This window comes from Corythoichthys intestinalis, chromosome 7 (assembly GCF_030265065.1).
Source record: "Corythoichthys intestinalis isolate RoL2023-P3 chromosome 7, ASM3026506v1, whole genome shotgun sequence".
Lineage (NCBI taxonomy): Eukaryota > Metazoa > Chordata > Actinopteri > Syngnathiformes > Syngnathidae > Corythoichthys > Corythoichthys intestinalis.
The window spans coordinates 22,695,361-22,713,059 of NC_080401.1; the positions used below are offsets into that span (position 1 = coordinate 22,695,361).

The 17,699-nt window shown below is 39.1% G+C and overlaps 2 protein-coding genes across 9 annotated transcripts in view; one reads left to right on the forward strand and one right to left on the reverse strand.

The window, feature by feature from the left end:
- The window catches only part of LOC130918630 (pyroglutamyl-peptidase 1-like), a 44,488-nt gene that overhangs the window by 69 nt on the left and 26,720 nt on the right, over window positions 1–17,699 (forward strand). Inside the window, exons 1-2 of one of the 6 annotated variants that reach the window (XM_057840492.1) lie at window positions 4,642–4,668; window positions 15,920–16,050. In XM_057840492.1, coding sequence (XP_057696475.1) covers window positions 15,942–16,050 — 109 coding nt within the window. In that variant the 5' untranslated portion in view covers window positions 4,642–4,668; window positions 15,920–15,941. Of the gene's footprint in view, window positions 1–2; window positions 4,669–4,934; window positions 9,428–13,970; window positions 16,051–17,699 lie in introns of those variants that run through there. The other 5 variants (XM_057840491.1, XM_057840490.1, XM_057840494.1 and 2 more) reach the window with 5 other exon arrangements.
- LOC130918629 (clusterin-associated protein 1-like) lies at window positions 374–16,075 on the reverse strand. Of its 3 annotated transcripts, none has more exons than XM_057840488.1 (13): window positions 15,768–15,929; window positions 15,519–15,578; window positions 15,147–15,258; window positions 14,853–14,937; window positions 14,584–14,763; window positions 10,843–10,938; window positions 10,671–10,754; window positions 10,458–10,591; window positions 9,207–9,348; window positions 4,559–4,631; window positions 4,300–4,437; window positions 4,078–4,127; window positions 374–1,762 (listed from the first exon to the last, which is right to left on the reverse strand). In XM_057840488.1, exons 2-13 carry the CDS (start codon window positions 15,538–15,540, stop codon window positions 1,592–1,594), a joined length of 1,287 nt encoding a protein of 428 aa, XP_057696471.1. In that variant the 5' UTR covers window positions 15,541–15,578; window positions 15,768–15,929; the 3' UTR covers window positions 374–1,591. The 3 variants fall into 3 exon arrangements, with proteins under 3 accessions (XP_057696471.1, XP_057696469.1, XP_057696468.1); XM_057840486.1 differs by lacking the exon at window positions 15,768–15,929 and adding an exon at window positions 15,936–16,075 and having other exon boundaries at window positions 375–1,762; XM_057840485.1 differs by having other exon boundaries at window positions 375–1,762; window positions 15,763–15,929.

The window sequence follows — 17,699 nt, forward strand, 5'->3', positions numbered from 1 at the left end:
AAAACATCGTTTTGGAGTAGGCCCACGTAATTTATATGTATATATATAATAATTACTTAATTGAAATGTTTTGAATGTCAGCTAAATGTCAATTTGCTATCTTACCAAAAAATAAAGTTTAATGTTATAAGTGTACTTAGGTATTTATAGTATTAATCGGTCCCGATCCGACACCTCGGATATGTGTTTTGACAAAAAAAAAAGCACATCCGAATTTTATACCCCCCATTTCAACAAGGCTAACCCAACATACAAGGATTATTAGTATAAGCAAAATACAGTGATCCCTCGTTTTTCGCGGTTAAAGGGGACCAGAACCCGCCGTAATAAGTGAAAAACCGCGAAGTAGCGCCCCCCTCACCCCCCAAAATTTTTAGTCCAACAATATTTATTTTTTGTGCGTTCAATGTATTTATTCAGATTTATCTTTGGAAAGATATATATACACATATATATATATATGATTTTCAAGCACTTCAAATGTAATAATTATAAGTTTTAAACATGTTACTATCCCACCGAATTATTTTTAAAAAAAGAAAAAAAGTAGACGCCCAATCCATTAAAAAAAAGGTAAAAATATAAATGCTTGTCTTCATTAAATGCTTCATTGAGTGAGTCCACTCAAATCTGCTCAAGCTGCTCACTTACAATGAGTTGCCACAGCAATTGTTTAACAAGTTAAACGATGTTGACGCATGCAGTACTTTGAAGTCTTGGCTTACAAGTCTCTGGCAAGATCAAACCTTAACTGTATGTCAATCATCATAAACTTTATTAAGCAACTCCAGTGAACTGCCTGACCAAGAAAAGCACAGGAGCGAGACTAAGGGACTACATAATCGGATCAGGACAGCTCTATAATATACAGCTTTTTTTTTTTTTTATTGGAAAAAAAAGTTTCTTGACTCTTTTTGCTGATATATTGCAACATCCTAATACCTCTGGATTATTTTGTTGTTAGTTGCCTTTAACTCATTTACTGCTATTGACAGCGATAGACATCCAATCCTATTTGGCCCCGGGTTGGATTGGATGTCTATCGTCGTCAATGGCAGCAAATGAGTTAGTATGTAAAAATAAACACTTCATATCATGACATATCTGCAATCCTCTGAAAATGTGACTGTGCCCAATTTCCGGACACGTGATCATATCGGAGACATCTCTAATCATGATTTTGGTACATGAATTTCAGTCTGATTATTCAAGTCGCTTCTGATTTGCCCCAGCTCGCCTACTACTCTTACGTTAATTGGGACCTTTTTTACAGCCTGGATGGAAGACAAAATGGATCAAAGTATCAAATTTGTTTTTGTTACACCAGCGTCAAACGTAGTATAAAAGGACAAATTGACATTTTATTGAAAAAAAATTTTAATACATTGGCTGTTATGATAACTTAATATGTTAAAAGTCAATAAAACATCATATATTGTGTTAAGCAAATATTTGTCAATAAATAAACCTTGGGAAGGGAGGGAGCTGAAATGTAGCGGAACCACTTCTTTTCAGTCACAATGAAAAACCAAAATATCTAAAAAAGACAACATGACACAGTACATCAATATTTAAGTAATGGATTAGTCATTCAAAAGTCATTGTCGCTCTCGTCGAATAGAGGTGGTCTCCTGCGTCCCCTGGAGGTATGAGTTGCCCGAGACACACGGTCCTCCAAACTGTCGTCGTCTAATTCTTTGCTCTCATCCTCACCTTCGTCTTCATCATCATCTTCATCCACCTCTATCTCACTGCCTTCTGACTAAAATAGAGAAAAGACAGAAAATCCATTACAAAAATTACACATGGTAATAATGATCTTTAAAGGAGAGAAACACAATAACTACGTAAAGTACTAGTAATGCTATACACTCTAATATCCTGGAACTAGATGTGCAAATGAAACTGAACAAATTTAAAAGGAAAATCTGACATGGAAACTCTTAGGCTACGCGACAGAATATTTCAGGATGGATAATCTATTTTGAGTACACAAAGAAAAAAACAAGAATCATCTAAGCACTAGCCCTGCACAAACCTGTCCTTTTGGTTGTTTTGGCCCTCTGGAAATGGCTAATTTGGGCTTTGAACAAAAAGGTGAGTGCAAAGAGTTGCGTGAGAAACAGAAAACATGCCTTGAAAAGAAAAGAAAATACTAAAAGAAATGGTGTTCAGTGAACAAAGATCATAGTTATACGGACTATATGAATATTTTTCTAACACTGGAGAGATTTCGATTTTTTGCAAATACAGTGGTACCTCTACATACGAAGTTAATCCGTTCCAGGACCTTGTTTGTAAGTCGAAATGGTCGTATGTCGAGCAGGATTTTCCCATAGGAATACATTATAATTCCATTAATTCGTTCCACAGCCCAAAAACCTGCACTAAATCCTTAAAAAATACTGCTGGTGCTATTACAAATGGCAATTACACGTAGCAAAACAAATAAATTATAAATCAAAATTGGAATAATGTAATAAAAAGAATAATAATAATTCCTGTAATAGTGTAACGAATCGGGTTCTAATAAGGCGGACGTTTTTTTGTGTACCTGAACGCACCGCGGGGCTCACGTGCCAGAAACAGACCGGTGAGCTTGAGTTTCACTTTCACTTTGAATGTTCTCTTGAGAACACCATCATTTGAGGCAGACAGCAGGCGTTTTGTGTTGAATAAGTTGTAAAAGAAATGATGAAAACGTGGCGAAGCTGGCGATTTCTTTGGAGACAATAAGAATTGTCAGCTTAATTTATAAAGACTGGCGAACGATGGTCGGAGATGGACCGTGGAGATGTATTGTTGAGCCATTTCACGGATGCCCACCCCACGCTCATATTTTTCTGTCATTTGCATCTTCATTTCGAAGGTAAGCATCAACTTTTTCCTTGTTTCACCACCTGTACCAACCTTTTCTGAAACCTGTGTTGATTTGTCACACAAGAAAATCCGCCGTGCATTCGTCTGCGGTGCTGCCATTGTCGTCGTATTTCGAGCATGTCGTCGGATGTAGAAACAAATGGCGAGTCAAATTTTACGTCGGATGTCGAAAAGTTCGTGTGTCGAAGCGATCGTATGTAGAGGTACCACTGTACTGTACCCTATATACAGTATATATGTACATAGGGTAACTTTAACTTCAAGATCAAAAGTTTAAAAAATCCCAGACCTATTTCTATTGTTTGGCTGCTTTTTTGGACAACAAAAATGTGACATGGAAAACCTGTCCCACTAAATCATGAAGAAAACTTAGCAGAACCACTTGTATACATTTATGTTGATGGGGAATACCGGGCAAAATATTCACCAATTTCAAGAGAAAACATAGCAATTGCATCCTGAGTTAGGCCTCATGAAAATCCCGTGACGGGTGTTGTGCTAGGTGTCAAATGTGGCCACATTTCGTCAGGCCTGTAGAATGAACGATTGAACCTCTATACCCCTACTGCTTGTTAGAATTACCAATGATATCCTCGATATAGCATCGATTTGCGTGAAATTATTTGTGCATATTAAAATTAAAAAACATGAATTTACCGTGGTGTCCAAAACACAACATGTTTATGAAATATTTTTCTTGATTTTATATATTTATGAAAACAATAATTTTTCTCATATTGGCCTTAAAATCAAAGTTCGTTCTCAATCCAATCAGGCATTTGCATCGCAAATCTTCGCACAAAAATAATGCTAATTTCAATTGTATGGTGACCACTTCAAATGTATTCAGGAAGCTACTCAACATCCATTAGAAGTGGTGGACAGCCTTCAACTCAGCCGAGATCCAACCATCTGCATCACAGCGTTGTCTAACCATCATCAATCAGAAGAACAATAAATTGCATTTGTACATTATTACTACTTAAGAGATAACTGCACTTTTTGTGCAAAATTGTTTTGTTTTGGATACCATGCGACATGTTACATACACAAGCTCAGAGCTACCAGTATATTGCCATGAAGATTTCAGAATCTCATCATCCATATACAATCTTGACTTACGTTTCTGTATTAAGAAATAGGATGTGATTGCAGAAGAGGGCTTCCAACCACCTTTCACATAGAAGTAGTACTTACCTCATCACTGTCTCCACCTTGCATATTCCCAATAAATCTTGTCCCTCTTCCTGGAAAGAAATATTTATGTATATTAGTAATAGTGTAGTATGTAGTTTCATATGTGTATTCACAGATTTATCAAAATTGCATAAAAATGAATGCAATAACAATGATTTGATTGAGATTAACAGAATAGTCAAAATCGTATCAATACGCTAGGAAAAAAATAAGTGGACATACTGAACAAATCGCTAGTCTGTTTTCCAGCCATCAAGCCATTTCGAGTGGGTCTTGGATTAGAAGGCCGTGACTCTTCCAACTCACTGTCCATGTCACCTTCATCTTCAAGACCATCCTCCTCGGAGTCCAAGTCTTTCACTGAAATTGATTTAATTAAAATTAATGCAACTCCTTCCCAATTTAGCGGCATCGCGGATGTCAGTCATTTTGACATTATTTAAAGATGTTATTCATGCTTTGCTTTCTGTGTGGTCCTCACATGAGCTTCTCATGAAATCTCTGTCCTCCTCCTTCAGATTTTGCTGCATCATCCTCAGAGTGTTTTCTGCATCCTACGAGGAAAGCAAATGGACAACATACAGGGGTCGAGTGAGAGCATGCAATTTAAACTATCAATTGCTTTTCAGTAACTTTTGACCTCATGACCATTGCAACTGAGCTGGAGTCAATCCCAGCTTATTTGGGGCAATAACCCTTTTCACTCACATTCAAATCTAACCAATTGAGTTTTCAATTAGCCCCATGTTCAGTTTTAGAATTAGGAAGTGAGGGTATCCGAGAGGGGGGGGGGGGGGGGGAGTTGCAGATGCACACACAAACCCTTCACATGGCCCGGGCTGAGATTTCAAGTCAGACATGGTATTGCTACACTGTCCAGCCTGTTTTACTCAACGTTGTATGATAATTACTAGGGATGTCCCGATCCGATCACGTGATTGCAAATCGGGCCGACTGCGCCATTTTTCAGAGGATCGGAATCGGGTGAAACTCTTTTTGGTAGTTCTACGATCAAAAGCAAAAATGTGTTAATCATTGTTAAGTGTGCTGTGGCAGCGTAAGTCAATTTGAGTGGACTCACTCAACGACTCAAGACAAGCATTTTCAAGATTATTCCTGTTTAGTTCTGGGATCTTGAGTTCAATCCCGGCTCCGGCCTACCTGTACGGAGTTTGCATGTTTTCTGTGCCCGCATGGGTTTTCTCCGGGTTCCTGCCACATCCCAAAAAAACTTGCACAGTATGCCGATTGAACACTCCAAATTGTCCATACAGTAGGTGTGAGTGTGTGAATGGTTTTCTATCTATATGCCCTGCGACTGGCTGGCAACCTAAGATGTTCAGAACATAAATGAATTATATGAATGTTACGGAGAGTGATTAAATGACGTATGGCGTTAAAGGTGATACAATGAAAAATGTGGGTGCGCCTACATTTCGTGTTGTTGGTGCAAGTTATGTGCACCAGTGCAACCACTGCAAAAAGTAAGTGTGGAGCCTTGGCAATATACTATATCGCTGTGCTAATTTTTCCAGTATCGCTCAGGCCTAATTTGTATATATTTTGGATGTTTTAAGGGCTAAAAAGTAACAAAAAAAATCCAGAAATACAATGGCTTTATTGCCAAAAGATACAAAGATATACATGAAATTTTCGTGTTCGGACGTACTCGACTAAACGCGTTTTCGCCTTTACGACGCCGGAGTCCGCCATTTTGTCTCCAGTCTTTTTTTTTTTTTTTTTTTTAAGTTGCGCAAACAGTACCTAATTGTAGGCATGTGCCGGTATGAGATTTTGACGGTACAATAACCGTGAGCAAAAATACCGCGGTTTCACGGTATCACGGTATTGCAATTATAGCTCCCAAAAATTTTGAGATGTATGGGTTAAAAAAAAAAACACTTTTTTCCATTGAACAGGATTTTTTTTTTCAGACCATAGTTGCAAATTGGAACATGAATATATTGTTAAAATAAATAAATTATCAATAAAAAAATATTTGAAATAAAATTAAAATAAATATAACTTATAGACTATACTCACAGCCACAGCTCAAGTTGCACAAGATTACATCAAGAACAAAATAATTTCTATAAAGTAAAAACACTTCTAATTAACTTTTTAAAAAATTATACTGCATGACTTTTTTTTGAGGGTGAAAAAGCTTAAGTGAAGTTTCGCCATTTTCAGCCACTGTGTCAACTCTAGTCTACATGATGTCATGCCTTTGTGTTAAAAAGAACATAAGGAATTCATAAGTTAGGTAAAAATGCATAAGTTAGTTAAAATGTCAATATTGTTGTGGAAAGGTTTCATCTTAAAAAAAACAAAAAAAAACACATTGGGAGTGAGACCTCACTTTGATCCAGCGAACGTGGATTTGTGCTTAGGGCAAGATCAATTCGCAATTAGCGATCTTTGATGCTATCACTTTTTCCCCTTCATTGAAGCGAATCAAGCTCCTTTTCTCACTCTGCGGCTGTAACACTCAACGAAGTTGCTCTCCCAGCTGAGCCTAGGCTAACATTCATCTTTGTAAGCTTTTACTTAGTAGTGACGGGATCTGTCGTTCACCTGAGTAAACGAATCCATTCCGGTTCGTTCAGTAAAAAGATTCGTTCAAACAAATCGTTCAACGAATCGTTCGCCCCCCTCATCTCCCTCCCCGCCCAAACGAATCGTTCGGTTACTGAACGGGAAGTGACGTTGCCGAACGAATCACCAAAGACCGCTTCGCTGTATAACTGAACGGGAAGTGACATTGCTTGGTCCCTCCCTCTCTTGCACACAGGCACCGCTCGTCGTAGTTTCAGAAATGAGTGACAGGCGGTATCATTCTGCTTTCACAGACAGCCTCGTCTCCCTCCTGCTGCTGCAAAAGCGAGGGAGAACTTCCGCGTCGTCTGTCCTAGTTCGATGGGCTCAAAGTCATGGCTCGTGCTTGCATTTCGATTTAGGACACGGTTAAACATTTTCCTTTTGTGGGGGGCGCACGGACTTTCTTTAGCATGTTCTTCATCACATATACAATGCTGCTGCTACGAAAATAAATCGAAAGTTTAATTTCTAAATATGGAACGACCAACACATCATATTTACCTCTCGCTCTGTTGTATTTTTGTTTTTATGCTCATCACTATTATTTTAGGTCACTATTGTTAAAACTGAAGTGTAAATAGCTAGTTGTGAAATGTGCTGCTCTGAAATAAAAACAATACTACATTTTGATATTCGACAGTTTAATTGCAAATCAGTATTAAGATGATCGTATTGAATTTTTGCACTGCTATTAACAAATAAAATAATCCGGTCAGCTCCCCTGTCGCCCCCTCATCTCAGATCGTCAAATGCTGACGAGAAATAATTGTTTGCTCTTTACGATGTTGCCTTTCTACTCTCATTAGTCTGTTAAGAAAAATGTAGACATATTGCGACATCTCCCGTGTCCGCGTGCGTTGTTTTTGAGTAGCACATAATGGATGACATACTTTTGGACAGTTATTTTGAATTTTTAAAGGGTTAATTCAAACGTCAACGAAATTTGGGTTACGTCGCCAGGGTAGGAACGGAACTCGTTCGTAACTACCTGTTTTTTACTCTGCAACACTATCAGAAAGAGCGGAAGAGGAAGTACTGTAAAAAGTAAAGTACTGTAACATGTTTGGAACTTTGGTTAAAATAAAACAAAAACTTTTTTTTTTATTGGTATCGGATCGGGATTTCATATCGGCAGATTCTCAAAATCGGGTGATTCAGACTAAGGTGCAAAAATATGCGATGGGGGCATTCCAAATAATTACAATACAGTATGTTTTGAGACTAAAACAGAACAGAGGCTTCTTAGAACTTGACTATATATACACGGCTGTGGATAATTTGGTAAAAATTAAATAGGTTTCCATTAAGGTTGTTCCAGTCATGTTTTTTTGCTCCCAATCCGATCCCGATCATTTTAGTTTGAGTATCTGTCGATCCCGATATTTCCCGATCCGACTGCTTTTTTTTGCTCCCGATTGAATTCCAATCATTCCCGATAATTTTTCACGATCATATACATTTTGGCAATGCATTAAGAAAAATATGAATAAATCTCGGACGAATATATACATTCAACATACAGTACATGAGTGCTGTATTTGTTTATTATGACAAAAAAATCCTCAAGATGGCATTTACATTATTAACATTCTTTCTGTGAGAGGGATCCACGGATAGAAAGACTTGTAATTCTTAAAGAATAATTGTGACTTTATATATTGTGACTAAATATTGCCATCTAGTGTATTTGTTGAGCTTTCAGTAAATGATACTGTAGCCATTTAACTGTTCTGCCCAAATGCATGATGGGAAGGGCAACCATGACTGTGCGTAGTGACACCAATTGATATATCTTCTTTGCGTTGAGAAATAACATATGGTGTTAAGAAAAAGATCAACTACTACCTTTCTTCCCTACATTGCTTCCCACGATATTTTTAATTGTTGAGAGGGGGATTTTAAGGCTTTAGCCAATTATACAAAGGCTCCAAAGACTGCCTAAATTCACTCTACTCATTATACACTGCCTTTTAGCTCTATATATATAGGTAAAACAGCGCCTTTATAGATTGAACGCGACAATGCGTGAGTGGGTCATGCAGTGCATGCGGTAATTGCGTTAAATATTTTAACCTGATTAATTTTTTAAAATTAATTACTGCCGTTAACGCGATAAATTTGATAGCCCTATTTTAAGCCAAAACTAGACTCTGGATGAGTGTAAGACAGTTTGTCTGTAACGTTAAATACAATTAGAAAACGATTCAATTAAAATATATATATATCTTTAAAAAAGGCATGTCCGATATTTTTTTGCCGATTCCGATACTATGAAAATGACGTGATCGGACCCGATCGATCGGCATCCCCATCGATCGGGACATCTTTAGTTTCCATCTTATCTACTGTACCATTAAGGTTTTGGGGTCTTACTTTAGTCATCAGTCCAATCAGTCCCAACCCAAAAACTCAAACATATGGCACCAAAGCTAAATAGGAACAAAATAGTAGGAGTCCTAATTAAAGTAAATTGAAGGTTAATGACTCAATTCCTGTGGTGTAAAAATAGTGTGTATGTAATAGAAACCCACCTCAAACCGCTCTTGCTCCATCTGATGGTAATCTTCTAGCTGAGACTCGAGGAAACAAAGGTTTTTGAACTTTGCCACGTAAATCTCATACTGTTTCTGCAGGTCTTCTTCAATCTTCTCGTATTCATCCATGAACGCTGGTCTAGCACAGTGTGAAGAAGAAAGAATACCCCCAGGCATCATAAGCGTTCACATTTGTTGACATTAAAGTTATAGAAAATGTAAGAAAACACTCTCCTGTAGGGCTGAAGCTATCAATTATTTAAGTAATCGATTAATCTTAGTTCGAATAATCGAGCAATCGGATGAAAACCACTTAATGCGTTGCAGAATTTTAGGAGATGTAAAACCAAGGCACTTTCAAAACAGCATTAAATGCGAATACAAAATAAAATTCCTGAGTGTTTTTTCAAACCGCTGCACTTTCATTTCCCAGAAAAATAAATGCATTTAAACAGAAATGAAAATACCTGAGCTTAGCCTCAAATGGCATTAAAAAAAAAAAAAAAAGGAAAGAGGCTCGAAATACAACAAAAGAACAATTGGCTTACTTGCATAGCAAAGGTCCGCTAGCTTAAATGCTATAAAATGCTAACATTGTTTTACAAAGCTCTTAACAAATAGTCCAAACTCATATTCCCACAAAAAATATACTTCCAAACTAAATTACGAATGCATAAACAATCATATTAACTCAAAAACTTACAACCTTAAATTGGTTTTAACAGTGAGCAGCTGGATCCAGCCATCTTAGATGAGTTATGTCATATTCAATGTTGCCACTAGACGGCAGTAGATCCAACCAAATCAATAAAATTAAATGCAAATACTTTCAAAACAAACCATTTCAATGCTAAGAATTAAATGAGTCCTCGAAGCAGCAAAATTTTAGTCAAAGCTTTTTTTATAATCAAATTACACGAGCTAATCGATTAATCATTGCAGCACTAGTCTACTGCTTTCACTTCAATTTTCTCTTTTGAGGCACTGTTACATAAAGGATGTAGACAACGAATTAGCCACAAAATTACATCCCAAATAAATTGAAAGTAACATCTGTCAGTTTGATCAATACAAATCAAAAGAAGTGCTTTATCACTTCATTTCTAATGTGTGTCACGACTGTGGCAGCATGGAATTTGTGTCCAACACCAATTAAAGCATTGACTTATAATTTGGCATGCAGACTTATGCTCTTTCCATCGGGTAGATAGCTGGGCTGTCTAATTTGTGGCAACACTGTTCACTTACCGCACACTTTGCAGTGTCTGAAGTCTCTTCCGACTTCTCTCCAGGTCCTGTTTCCTTTTATCTATTTTGGCATCTAGACTGGCCTCATCAGAAACAATGCTATTCAGCATTTCTTTGGTTTTCTCCACCATTTCCTTGAGTAAAAACAAATGTCAATTCATACATTGAGAACTATTTAAGGAAGTTGCAGTAAAGAAAACATGCAATACTAACTAAAGCCTCTCCAATGGCTGCTCTCAAGGCCTTTTCAGTCACGTCGATCTCCAAAGGTCTTGCAATGGCCGCAGTTCTTTTTTCCTAAAAACAATGTGCATACACTCGCACACCTATTCTATGACATAATACAGATTCAAAATTGTTTATTTTCTGTGTGCTCGACACTCACCCTAAGTTCCACCTCCTTCCCTAGTAAATCATAGAGAGACACTCCTATAGATGTGACCTCCGACGCAAGCTGCCGAGCTTCTTTGAGGTCAGAAATCTGGGAGGCAAACACAAGGACATTTCAAAGGCCACTAAAATACCCCATTTGTAAAAAAAAAAAAAAAAAAAAAAAAAATCTAAATGCCAACTAAAGTCAAAACACTGCCCCAAGCCAAGCTCTCCTATTTTAACGCATACGTTGCACTACTCTCCCCTCACAATCCCATCACGGTGCGTGGGGTTGGTTGTGCGTCCCCTCTTGCCATCCCTGAAGGCTGGTTGATGGGTGCGCGGGTAGCCCGGGGGACCACCCTGGATCCTGGGGGGGAGGGGGGGGGGGGCGACGTCTCCTTTGCTGGGCTGCGGGAGGAGGGATGGGGCACGCCTGCCGGGCTGGCTGGGTGGGGGCCGTGGCCCTGGGTTGGCACCCGCGTGGCGTCTCCACTCGTCTGCGTGGCTGTCGCGTGCTTGGTGGGGCTCGTGTGCGGCTGCATGTGATTGGGCACGCTCGGGTAGGGGGTCCCGGTGCCGGGAGTGGCGATGGGGCAGCGTAGGGTCGGTTGCCAACGGGCTTACACTCACAAGGGATTCACACGATTACTGGGTTTGAGATCACAGAGCTGATTTGTGTACACTTTACCCCTTTCAATCACTTAGCTTATGGACTCCCCCACCCCCGGCCCCTTCTTTCCATGGTCAACAGGCCCACCACATGGTGTCAACCGGAATACATCTAGCTGACAATAGCACCAACATATTAATAGTTAGTGTAGGCCTTCAATGCATTTCTTGTTGTTGTTTGTGTTTCTTTTCTTTCTTCTCGTGTTTTTCTTCTGTTCCCCCATAAGCCCTTCCTGTTCGCTGCTTTGTCATAATAAACGAGGTATAGTGAATGATCACAATGGGAGTATGTCATACTCTAAATGTGAAACATTTAAACTGTTCAGACCAACCGGACACTTAGACTTCCATTCTCCGTGTCAAACAGCTGAACAGGACAGGTTTATACCAAAAAAAAAAAAAAAAAACACAGAACTTAACAGTAAAACAGCAAAACCCAGCACTTTACTCTTCATACTCTTCCCCATAACTCACATCTGGCACAAATTGATCTTAGTCTCACATTTCTATTGGATTGTTTGAGAATTGTTAAGGCATTTTATTTGTTCTTAGGCAAACCCTTTCTATTTTTGGGGGGGTGACTGGTAACAGTCTCTTCACCCTGGTCATGTCTTCTTCTAGACTGTTGTCTTTGACACACCTACTTTACCTCCTGGAGAGTATTCTTGGTCTGCAAACTGTTGTAAAAGGGTTTTTTCTTCAAAAGGGAAAACACTTTTCAGTTGCTTAACACAGTTGCTTTCCTTGGTTCTCCAGGCCTTTTGGTCTTACTTAACACACTGGCCGGTGTGTTTTTTTTCCTTTAAAGAATGTTTCAATTCCAAACAGTTGATTTGGTGAAATCCCGCAATAAAAAAGTGAATTTGAGAAGGAGAAAAATACTTATATGCAGGGGCAGAGCTTGAGCTGCCACCCCTCGCAGTTCAAATGGATTGGATGTTTATCGTCATCACTGACAGCCAACGATTTGAAGTAGGGATGTACCAAAAACAATTCTTGGCCAAATATTGGAAATAGAACCGAAACCAAAAGGCAGAAAAATGCACATTAATAAAATTCATTTTTTCATGTTTTAAATTAGTATTTTAATGCATTATTTTCCAATGAATGCCCTTTTGCCTTGGCATTGGTTCTACAACCCCGGAAGCTAAAGAAATTTAGTTTGATAGGTGCTGATTCTGAAACATTATGGGAGGGTGCGTTCCCGGCGGCAGTTAGCATTTTGTGGAAAACTCTGAACGCGTCCTATAGCAGAGATGCTGGCGTCATCATAGAATTCTGTTCGGTGGACAAAGACATGTGGGTCATGGCCGATGTAACCTTGATAAATGCGCTTTCTTGAAAGTTTGGGACACTCGAAAATGGGTCTCACACCTCCAATTGCAAAGCATGAGATTTCAACGGTAAAAAGTGTTGCACTTGTTTAGTTCCTTTCCACCTTTTAAGGCACTTGACATTATATCATCATCTACCTACTGGTGACACAGCACCAGAAGCTACGTAGGGTTCAGTATCTTGCTCAAGGATACTTAGACGAGTTCTTCAGTGCGGAGAATCAAACCCACAACCTCTGGGTTGCGGAACAACTACTCTACCATTGAGCCATGCCGCCCCCGTACATACAATGTATGTTTGTGTGGAACTGTCGCTCACAGCAACAACAAAAAATACTCCTTTCTCGCCGAAACTAGTAAAGCTCAACAACATGGCTATAAGGATCTCTTCTAGTCCTTAAAATAAGACGCAGTGTTTTCTTGTGCAACAAGTTGAATCGATCGAGAGCCAGGCAAGTAGGCCGAGTTCTAGCGGCGTCACTCCCAGCCGGGTTGAACGCTGACTGGAAGAGGGGGTGTGGAAGTCGTGGGAAAAATATGTGACAAAAAGAGGAAGTGGTTGTGCTATAAGCATATTGTACTAAACCACAGCAAATCCACATGTATGCATTTAAATACTATATTTGTATACTCTTCGCTTGATTTAACTAAACTTGCACAATACTCATGTAATGTCTCAAATGCACTCTACTCGATGTGACGCGGGACATCAGTGGACAGCAACTTCAGAACGCGCGTGTAGCAGTGATGAAGCAAAGTTATTACCCTTCATTTATATATTTCTTTGAGACCTCAAAATACTTTCAAACAACGGACATTTTGGCTGCAAGTGAGGAGGTTTGCTTTTCACCGTGTGTTGATGACGTAATCACAAAAGGACTACGGTTCTTCACACTATTCGGTGGTAAATTTTCGGTCTTATAACCGAAAATGCCATTTTCACTATTTTTGGCCGAAAGTTTTTGGCGCAGAATTTTTTGTCACATCTTTGATTTAAAGCAAGGGTAGCCAACTCCGGTCCTCGGGTCGAGGGCCCCTATCCAGCTTGTTTTCCATGTCCCCTTCCTCCAACACACCTGACTCAAATAATGAGGATCGTTATCAGGCTCCTGCAGAGCTTAATGATGAGCTGATCATTTGATTCAGGTGTTTTAAAGGAGGGAGACATGGAAAACAACCTGGATAGGGGCCCTCGAGGAACGGGGTTGGCTACCCCTGATTTAAAGGGATCCACAGACATGAAGATGTGTAGTTCTTAAAAGATAAATGTCAGTATGAGTTATAATAACTTGACATTAAAACCCCTCTTGATGTTTTAGTTTTTATAAAATTTGGAAAAATTTGTTGAACTAGTAGGTCCCCATTGTTATTGACGTTGCAATGCACTCTGGGCGATGACGTCAAAGGATGGCGCTGTCGGGCTTCCATATTATGACTCTTTAGAAATCCATGCATCACAGCAGGTGAAAACGTTGATGCAGTTTGCCTCAACCGAGATGTCCTGCTTCATTATTTTTCATGTCTATTTGATGGACATCATTGACATTGTTGTTCTCTGTGGTGCTAAAGCTTGTAAGTACAGTATGACAGGCATATGTATGTTGCGAAATTATATTTTGATCATTTTTATTAGTTGATTTTAGAGGGCTCGCTCATATTTATCGCTCCTACTCCGCTCTGATCTGTTCCACTACCGCTTATATGGCACTAAAGGTAAATTGACCTGAATTCATGAATAATCATCATACCCGTGATCCAATGTCAACCTTAAAGGTGCTGCTGTCCTCCTCCACTATGTCCTCCAGGCCCATCTGCTTGGTCTTCATTGCACTGTATAGCACAGACGTAATCTTTAACATTTCTTTCACTGCATAGCCGTCAGCCTGGTAGAGGCGCTTGGTGTTAAGCTTGATGTGTGCTTTGGTTGCCTGCGTCAAAAGTGTGGAGAGCGGCAGGTCCTACGTTACAAAAATAACATTTAAATTAAATTGTTCTTATGCTCAAGACAGGATATTACCATGAACTGAGCCACAGCCTTTATGAAGAATACTCTTTCTGATTCTGTGTCCACATCTGGAGGAATATCCATCTGCGGCTCATATCTGCGAGTTGGGATTGGGGTGCAAAAATGAGTGATGAAATATTTTTAAACGTGGTTCTGTTCCTCAATCAAAATACAGTCGAGGACAGCTAGATGTGCTTTCTAATATCAGTTTCTCAATCCCAAACCGTTTGGAGAAGCATTGTCCAAGTAGGACACATGGATAGATCTGACAGAACCGATACATAAAAAAAAGAAAAATAAACGTACCTTTTAACGAGCCATAACATGATTTCTGCCACTAGATTGAAGTTAGGTGTTCGGAAATTCTCCATCGAAATCAGGCGAGTATAGCCCAAAGCTCTCATCATTTCTGTAAAATCTGCCATAGAAAAGGTGTCCAACATTAACACATTTGAGAACACATGCATAAATGTTCACTCAGTGTCTGCCATTGACGGCGATAAACGGCCAATCTATTTTAATTGGGAGGGATGGCAGCCAATAAACAAAAAACTAATTTAAATTCACAGCAGATGTGTTTAAAAAAGCCACGATTGGGCGTCTTATGTCAATGGTACAATGAGGCAAAACATAAAATTATATCTACTGTAATAGTTGTGTGTTGTGAAGATGACTTACTTCTTAAATCTCTGAAAGACATTGTGAATCGTGTTGTCCTGTTTCGTTTGATTCACTGGCCTGCAAAGAAAAAAAAAAGCAAAAATACCAAAAACGTCGGGGCAGACATGCTACCGAGAGAATACCAGGAATTCAACCACAATAATGTCGCTCTTACTATCAATTTAACTATTGACCCACTATGACTAGATTTCTCGAATTGAGACGATTTTTTTGAGTGCATGCATTTACATTTCTCACGTACATTACCAGTTGAGAATTGTTTGCCTTGTACAGACGAGGTTAATGATGGCTATCTGTTGTTGCAGCACGTAGCTCAACCTACTGTGTACCTGTTATCAAGTCAATTCCAAATTGAACTTAAAAAAAAAGATGAACTATATCATGTATCGTGTTTACAGAGTCGTTACTGGTTACCTGTTGATGAGCCAATCGACCAGTCGCCTTCAGAGATGTTCTCCAAGAAGGAAGAGTCAATGCTGCTCCTCCAATCATGGATTGTTTTGCTCCTGTAAAGTCCAATGGGAGACAGGCATGTTGAGACTAGCGCCATCCATAGGCACTGCCCTTGCCGTACAGACAACTAAAAACCATTGTCTGTAGAAAAAGAAAAAAAAAAAGAAAATGCCACATATATAGAGCTAGATGCGTTATGCACGACGCGATTCAATTCGGGCGTTATCACTTGTCGACCATTTTGTGTCAGTGCCATTGATAAAAATGTCAGTGGAGAGTGTAATAGCTATCAATATAAACAGCTATAAATTACTCGTTTCAATGAATTCGTCAGAAATGCAGTAAATTAAAGCAACACTAGGTAACCTTTCAACCTTTATAAAATATTTTCATCACATTTGTGATATGTCGACTGACAACTAGATGAATGACACATCTTTTATATGTTGAGGCTGTCTACTATCCGTCTGTGTGAATGAAAAGGGACTCAATGGTAGGATACCCAGGAAGACCCCAATTCTGACCCAGAGACATAGAAAAGTCAGGCCGGAGTTTGCCAAAACTTACCTGAGAAAGCAAAAAACGTTTTGGAAGAATGTTCTCAGGTCAGATGAGACAAAATTAGAGCTTTTTGGGAAAAGGCATCAACATAAAAGTTGGGGGGGGGGGGGGGGGGGGGACTCGAGGCCTTCAACGAAAAGAACACGGTCCCCACAGTCAAACATGGGGGAGGTGCCCTGACGTTTTGGGGTTGCTTTACTAACTTTGGCACCGGACTGCTTGACCGTATGCATGGCATTATTAGGTCTGAAGACTACCAACAAATTTTGCAGCATAATGTAGGGCCTAGTGTGAGAAAGTTGGGTCCCCCTCAGAGGTCACCGGTCTTCCAGCAGGACAATGACCCAAAACGCACTTCAAAATGCACTAGAAAATGGTTTGAGAGAAAGTACTGGAGACTTGACCTGAATCCCATACAACACATGGCAGTTTGGAGAAGGCTTGTGCTACCAAGCATTAGGCTGAGTTCCAATACTTTTGTCTGGCCCATTTCTGGAGTTTTGTATAAAATAATAATGATTTTTTTTCATTCTGTTATTGCAAGCAAAATAAATGAAGATATTACTGCTTAAGCATTTGTAATAGCAATCATTTTTTGGGAGAAATTGAGCATGTTCTGACAGAATAGCAGGGGTGCCAATACTTTTGGCCAGCATTGTGCTTATATCTTTATTATTTAAAAAAACAAAAAATGTTGACATTAACTTTCATTTTTATGTACAGCTTATGTTCTTAAATAATTAAAATTGAGATTTTGCATTAGATGTGAAGAAATGAGGGAAAATATTTAGGGGATGGAGGTTAGGGTTACTGTTGTTTTCGTTAACTTTTATTTGGCAAATCATTTAAAACAATACAATTTTGAATGAAAATCAATTTTTATGTGTTATAGAGGAATAACTGTGCCAAAAGCAGTTTTCTTTGTATTTCAGCGGTTTTAGGAGGTTTAACGCCACCCCACTTTCACCCCTGCTACTAAGTTTTTTTAAAGGATCGTTTTGATTTTCATTATACTCCGATTTTTATTTCTGTGATCTGATTTGGCATAGGCTACACTAAAAAAGGGACATCTCAGGTTCATCAAAACTGCTTTTTGGCACGAATGACAAACGGCCAAGAAAGCATCGGACACCACGCAAAACGTTCTGTCGGCCACGAGGAGGC